The sequence below is a fragment of the Otolemur garnettii genome, unplaced genomic scaffold, assembly GCF_000181295.1.
Source record: "Otolemur garnettii isolate 467f Iridium unplaced genomic scaffold, OtoGar3 scaffold00294, whole genome shotgun sequence".
NCBI lineage: Eukaryota > Metazoa > Chordata > Mammalia > Primates > Galagidae > Otolemur > Otolemur garnettii.
In genome coordinates this window covers 615,727-622,840 of record NW_003852689.1, presented here as the reverse complement: position 1 = coordinate 622,840, position 7,114 = coordinate 615,727, and the positions used below count along the sequence as shown (strand labels likewise).

Sequence of the window (7,114 nt, the reverse complement as noted above, 5' to 3'; positions counted from 1 at the left end):
AAAAAAAAACAAAAACAGAAAAAAGAAAGAGAACCACAATAGAGAGATACCCATAGGGGAGAAAAATGAGAAAGGAAAATAGGGAAGGAGGAAGGCCGAAAGAGATTGAGAGAGAAAGAGAGAATGAAATGGAGGAGCAGTGAAAAACTGTAAAGAGAGACAGAGGAGAGGAGAAAAAATGGAGAGAGAACAGGATGGAGAGTTAGAGAAGGAAGTGGAGAGAAAGGGACAATGGAGGAGACAGAAAGTATGCAAATGAGAGAGAGAGAGAGAGAGAGAGAGAGAGAAGGAGAAAGAGAGAAAGGGAAATAGAAGAGGGGAGGAGAGGGAAAGGGAGAGAAGCCAAAAAGAGACAAAGAAGGATGGGGACTAACTGGGGACTAACAGCAGGACAGAGACAATCAGGGAGAAAGAAGTGAATGCCTTCCCCCTCAGGCCCCCCACCCTTACTCCCCATTAGCACCACCATCCACTATCTAGGTGGGGACCCTTCCACCTGAAGGGTCCCAGCCTATTCTGTCCTGCTGGTTTGGTCTCTTTCATCCTCTGCTCCAAGGCATCTGAGGGGCACCCTGGTGAGAGGCAGGGCACCCAGTCTGTCCTGTAGCTTGACTGACATGGTTCCCGGGTGGAGTATGAACAGAAAGCCAGTGACACCCTCCCTAGAGGCCTGTGCAGGTTTCAGCCTGCCTCCCTTTGGGGCCTAGACTGGAAAAGACCTCAAATGTCACCTTCACTATACCTCTTGCTGTCTGAAGGAGGAAACAAGGCCCAGACAGGGGCAGGGAATTACACTCCTGAAATTACATATCCAGGCAGTGGCCTAGCAGCTAGTCTCACAGACCCTCTCTAAGCTCCAGACTTGGTCTCTCCTAAGTAAATTGCTTCCTGCCCACAGGTATCCTGTGGCTTTAGTTGACAGTGTTTTAGATGACAGGCCCTGTGCTGAGAATCCTACTTGACATACTATGCAATGACTTCTATGGTTACATCTATAAAACATGAGGAAACTAAGGCTCGGGGAAGTGAAGACTTCTCAGCCTAGTGTCACATGATCCAAGATCTGAGCTAGCTTTGTCAGACCTCAAAATCTGGGTTCCTGCTGTGAAACCTCCCAGCGTCTCCATGTGGTAGGCAAGGAAGGGCTCTGTAATTTGCAAAAGGGGGCAGAGGTGAGTGGCAGTTCTTACAACAGGAGCAAGTACCAGAATGATCATTTTTCAAACATCAGCATTCTTCCTGAGGTCCTCACCTAGCCCTTCAGCTGTGTCCTTACCCTGGGGAAGTCCAGGTCTCTTCATTGTCCCCCAATCTCTACCCTCTTCCCCAGCGTCTGGGGTTTGGCCCTGGGCTGTCCCCACTTTCTCTTTTCTCTTCACTGTCCCCAGTTATGACCCTTAGAATCACAGTCCCAGGCTGGTTCTGAAGCCACAGAGACAGGCCTGCCCACCTTGAAGCCTTTTCCTCCTCCAGGACAATAAGCTCCTTGTCCCCAGCTCTGCCTCTGGCTCTGTTTTACTGAGGCTCAGCCTCCTGGAAGAAGCTTGGATGGAGACCAGAGTGGGGGGTGTTGTGGAAGAAGCAGTCTGTGGGCAGATGGACAACTGAGAAGTCACTGTCCTGGCCAGCCCCGACTCCCAGCCAAGTTCCTGAGCTGTACTCCCAAGCCTCTAATCTCTTCCCTGGTAGGGCCTGTTCACCTGAGGCTTTCCCACTCTCATTCAGCCTCCGTTTATTCATCGGTACTATGGGTATAAACCCTCTGTCTTCCCCCAAACCTGGGCTTTGGGATACAGGAACAAAGCTGGGAATAGCCCCTCCCAGTCGGGAGACTCCTGTCTCTTGGGGGTAATGTGATGCCTGCTATGTCTCCCAGGTGGCTATAGTCTGGAGTTAGTGGTGGCCATACACCTAACTCTGTGCCACTTTTCTACTCTGGTACCTAAAGTTCCTTCAAATTCAGAGACACTGGGCCTCCCCTAGGCTGCTCTCAAGGCTCCCACAATATCCCCGTCTATCAGACCAGAAGGGTTGCTTCTGGGCCAATGCCCGTGCTTGGAGTCCCAGGAAGTGTGGAGCCTTGGGGCCCTGTCCCCTGAGTATGCCAAAAGCCTTTCTTTTTTTCTTTTTTTTTTTTGTAGAGACAGAGTCTCACTCTATCACCCTCAGTAGAGTGCCATGGTGTCACACAGCTCACAGCAACCTCTAACTCCTGGGCTTAGGCGATTTTCTTGCTTCTTGCCTAGTCCTGAGTAGCTGGGACTACAGGCATGTGCCACAACACCTGGCTAATTTTCTGTTACAGTTTGGCCTGACTATTTTTTGTTACAGTTTGGCTGGGGCCAGGTTTGAACCTGCCACGCTTGGTATTTGGGGCTGGCACCCTACCCACTGAGCCACAGGCGCCACCCTGCCAAGAGCCTTTCTAAGAACTAGGACTGGAGTGGCTCCGGGTGGTCTGGGGATGAGCAATCCCTTTCTCAGAAGCCTTGGAAGTTCCCAGGGTGGTAGCCTCAGTGCTCAGACCTGCCCTCACCTTCTCCCAGCCCTGGCAAGGAGGTACATGGATGGCCTACTGCCAGACTGACGGAGGTGGGTGTGGCAGTCACCACTAGGATAAAGGTGAGAAGGATGTTCGAGGGGGCCCTCATGCGAGCCTCTGCAACCTCTTCCTTCCCTTCTCTGCATCAGGGAAGATGCAGCCCCCTGCCTGGACCCTGCCCCCCATAACCTCAGGCTTTGGTTCCCACAGTCCCCATCTAGGCAGGGCTGGCAGCAGGTGACTGGAGGGCAATGGGTAGGGCAGGGTGAGTGGGGGCGTGGGCCCTGGCAAGCATACTGCTCAGCCAATCAGCAGCCTGCCCCGCCGGTGGATTCGGTTACAAGCCCAAGATCACCCCATACTCCAGCCTCCTTCCTCCTCCTCCCTCAGCTCCATTCATTGGCCCTGCTGCACTGGGCCTGCTGGGCACTGCTTCCGCTCCACCCCACTCCTCCACAGCTCAGCTGCTGCCTCGTGGGGCCACCAGGGGCAGGAATCCCGGGGGCTTTGTCTGACTGGACTGGGGCGGGGCAGAATGGGGGTTCTTGCACTGCTGTTGAGGGTACTGGGCTTCCTGGGGTTGGCTCTGGGGGGCTCTCCTGACCTCCTCTGGGACAGCACCTCCTGCCACTTGGCCAAGCCCATCCCTGGCAACCCTCTGGGGTCCCTAAGCTTCCTGGGCAAGGATGCTCAGGGACTGGCCCTGTTCCATGCCCACTGGGATGCGTACGGGAGGCTACAGGCATGTAGCCGGCAGGATGGACTGGAACTCACCACAGCCTTCAGAGCCCTCTGTGCTCAGGAGACCACCCAGGGCTCCTTCATCCACTCCCCTGGGCCAGAGCTGCAGAGAGCACTGGCCACCCTTCAGAGTAAGTGGGAGGCCTGCTGGGGGCCTGAGGAGAGTCCAGCAGGGGCCAGGGAGAAGCAACCAGCAGGGCAGAGTGCAGTGCTTAGCAGAGGCCACCCACGAGTGAAGAGAGGCTGGACAGTGCCTGGCACACTGTGGTGTGGAGTTGGCAACTCCGCTGGGAACTCCTCGGAGCTGGGTAAGCTGCAGGCTGGGGGTACGGTAGGGAAAGCACAGACTTCAGGCTGCACTGTGTGTCTTTGTGTGTGTGTAATTTATAACCACCTTGAACCTCAATTTCCTTACCTGTAAAATGGGGGTAACTATGAGTCTCATTATAGGATGCTTAAATGAGGTCATGGCTGGGGAAAGTCTTACTCAGACCTGAGATTCCTCACTGATCACCATCTGAGGGAGGGGGCAGGCTGGGGTGGATCTCAAGTTGGCTGAATCAGGCAGCCTCCACCCAAGGGGAGGCTTGATGGGCAGGGTGCCCAGTGTAATGGGCATTGAGCCCAGAAGCCTGGGTTCAAATCCCAATTCAGCGCATATCCAAGCTGGGCAAGTCACTTACCCTCTCTGAACTTCACTTTCCTTACCTGTAAAAATGAAGGCGACATCTCTTTTGCAGGGCTGCCTTGAGCTTGGGTGTGGGAAGTGCCAGGCATGTAGGATATGCTCAGTGAAGTGTGCTATTGCTAGGGTAGCGTTAAACATAAATGACTTCCTTGCACTTAGTACAGCACTGTCTATGTATGTGTTGGAGGGTTGGAGGAGAACTTGGCACCTGTGTCAGAGGAGGCTGGCATCCTGGCAATGCATCGTTGTGTCAATGAGAAAGGGCACACCCTGCCTTGTTGCCATTCCATGATACACACATTCACAACTTCGTGGTTTTATTGGGGGTGTGGGTTGGGGAGCTCTGGAAAGAGACTCCAATTCCCCTGAAGAAGACCTTTCCATGTGGGCATGGGTGGGCTGCCCAGCACTTAGAGGGGCTCAACAGAAGCAGCAGCCTCAGTACTTTCTTCAGGCTTTGAAACTGTGAGAGTCCCACAAAGGGGAAATGACTAGCTTGAGGTCCCCCCAGGGCATTTGTGTCACGAGGAGAATTGGGTCTCTGTCTGCTTGATACCAGGCAGGTGTAGCTGGTCCTAGTGCCTAGGACCCTGTTGAGCTGGTGTCCCTTCCCCTCCCTGCAGGGGTCTTCCAGGGCCCTGATCTCTGCTGCCGTGAACACGACCGCTGCCCACAGAACATCTCACCCTTGCAGTACAATTATGGTATCCGAAACTACCGATTCCACACCATCTCCCACTGTGACTGTGATACCAGGTTGGCTGTGGGCAGGGAGGGCTGGGAGCTGAGGGATGGGGTGGGGTTATCCAGTTCCTGGGTGTAGACAATGGGATTCCAGAGAGTCCTAAAAGACCAGCCGCCTTGCATCCCTTGGTGCAGGTAGGAAAGCTGAGGCCTGAGACTCCAAATCTCCTGGCTGCAAGAGGCAAGGTGGGCTGGGGGAGAATCCCAGTGGCCTTCTGTGGCCTGGGACCTGAGTTCCTGTTCTGGGCCAGGTTCCGGGAATGCTTGAGGAACCAGCGAGACTCCATCTCAGACATCGTGGGTGTGGCCTTCTTCAATGTGCTGGAGATCCCCTGCTTTGTGCTGGAAGAACAGGAGGCGTGTGTGGCGTGGTACTGGTGGGGCGGGTACGTGGCTGCCCACCCTTGAAGCCCTTCCTAGCCAGAGCGGGAGCTCAGGCTCCAAGCCTGGTGTCTGATTGCCTGTCCTCCAGGGAATGATGTCTTGTCTTGCTTGTCCTCTCTTCAGGGCAGGGCCCAGGATGTAGATCCGCCTCCCCCCCAGGTGCCCCTTTTGCCCCACAACCCAACGGGATGGGGGATGGAACTACTAGAGCCTTGGTCTCCATGGAGACAACCCTGAGGGCTTCTAGGAGGGGGAATTTCTAATCACCAATTGCCACCAACTGCCACCCCCCAGGTGTAGGACATATGGCTCAGTGCCTCTCGCTCGCCTCCAGCCCAGGACCCTCTACAATGCTTCCTGGAGCTCCCCAGCCACCTCCCTGACTTCCAGTCCCCAGAGCCAATCCCCTACCAAGCATCGACGGAAGCAGCACCCTCAGAAGTGGCTGCCACAGTGGAAAAAGTCCAAGCATCCCAGCAAAGCCAACATCACAGCCTTCCAGGTCCCTGTGACCTCCCTCAAGCCTGATGTGACCCCCACAGCCCAGTTGCCAGTCCCCCATCCAGGCCTTCAGGGCCCATGGAGTGGCCTCAAATCTCAGGGTGAGAGCCAAATTTGAGTTTGGGGGTTCCTGACATGAGGGGTGTCCCTGTCTCGGTGCACGTGTGGGACTGAACATTGTCTCTTTTCCTGCTCTAAACACCCCCTGGGATCTCCCAACCTCTCTCATCAAATGACATTGTGGCAAGGGATTTTCATCATCCACAAATTTGTCCCTCAACCCTCTTTCACCTCAACAGGCCCTCAAGTCTTGGCCTCACAGGTCCTATCCCCCAAGTTAAAACTCTTTTCATGAACTTCACTTGGTTACTCAAAGCAGTCTGCACTCACTCTCCTACCTCTGGGCCTTTGCACATGCTGTTCCTTCTGACTGGAGCATCCTCCTCTCCTCTTCTTCTCTCTCAAACTCAGTGTAGCAACCTCCACCTCCAGGAAGCCCCCCCAATCACTCTCAGCACTGAGCTCCCCCACAGTGGCACTGCTATGTATGTGGGGGGGGGCACTCCCAAAGGGGTGGTACTGATAACACAAAAAGCATGAGCCAGAGGGAGACTGTGTTTGTGCGACTTAGCACGTGTGCCAGCGTTTCTCCTGGATGGCAGCAGCCATTGATGAGGCCTCCCCAGTAGGCTGAGCTCTTCTCACCACTGCCCACTTTCCTTAGGTGCCCACTGGGCCTGTCGTAGCTTCCGCCACTTGGACCAATGTCAGCATCGCATTGAGCCCCAGGAAACCAAGTTCCAGCTATTCAACAGCGCCTTTGCACCTCTCTTCCACTGCAACTGCACTCGCCGGTGAGGCCTCTCTGGACCCCTGGGGGTGGGCTGCTTGCTGCTGGGCAGTGAGAAGGGGCAGCTGGTTGGCAGGGGGCTTACCCTAGCCTGACCTTGCCTCTGACACCAGGCTAGCACGCTTCCCGAAGCTCCATGGTCCACATGCAGGCACCAATATGATTTGGGAAGAGCTGGGCACGACATGCTTCAAGCTGGTCCCACCACCAGAATGTGGTGATGGCAAAGAGTAAGTAACAGCAGAGCCAGGAGGGATGGGGGGCTTTTCCCAAGGGGTGGGGAGCCTATACTCCCTTTGGGTGCTTGGGTCAAGTGGGTAGGGGAAGGGCCCAGGGGGCCTTTGAGCTCCATTGTCATCACTGTCCAGCTCAGCAGCTGGCTTATGTGGGCTGTATCTTGGCTCTGTCATTTAATTCTTGTGTGACTTTGACAAGTTGATTTCACCTGTCCAAGTGTCCATTTCTTTAACTGTAAAATGGCCTTAGGAGTCAAGTAGAGGGTGTAACACACATCTCTCATGCCCTGCCTTGCATGTAGTAAAATGCTTGCTTAACTCTTACTCCCGATCCACAATCGCATCTAGATTTGGATTCTCAAAGCCAGCCCCTTGTTAACTTTCCCAGTTCACAGATGAGGAAACTGAGGTCCAGAAAGGCTCTGTTT

The 7,114-nt window shown here is 54.6% G+C and overlaps 1 protein-coding gene across 1 annotated transcript; it reads left to right on the top strand.

Moving 5' to 3' along the window:
- The first annotated feature begins 3,077 nt into the window (after positions 1–3,077).
- Positions 3,078–6,684, top strand: PLA2G3 (phospholipase A2 group III). The gene is made up of 6 exons (XM_003803347.1): positions 3,078–3,591; positions 4,595–4,727; positions 4,967–5,101; positions 5,394–5,701; positions 6,325–6,454; positions 6,564–6,684. The coding sequence occupies exons 1-6, from the start codon at positions 3,078–3,080 to the stop codon at positions 6,682–6,684; spliced, it is 1,341 nt and encodes a 446-aa protein (XP_003803395.1).
- The last annotated feature ends 430 nt before the right edge of the window (positions 6,685–7,114 follow it).

Coding starts and splice junctions, on each gene's coding strand:
- PLA2G3 (XM_003803347.1), top strand. CDS start 3,078: ATGGGGGTTCTTGCACTGCTGTTGAGGGTACTGGGCTTCCTGGGGTTG. Junction 3,592..4,594: donor TGGGAACTCCTCGGAGCTGG/GTAAGCTGCAGG, acceptor CCCTCCCTGCAG/GGGTCTTCCAGGGCCCTGAT. Junction 5,702..6,324: donor GAGTGGCCTCAAATCTCAGG/GTGAGAGCCAAA, acceptor CACTTTCCTTAG/GTGCCCACTGGGCCTGTCGT.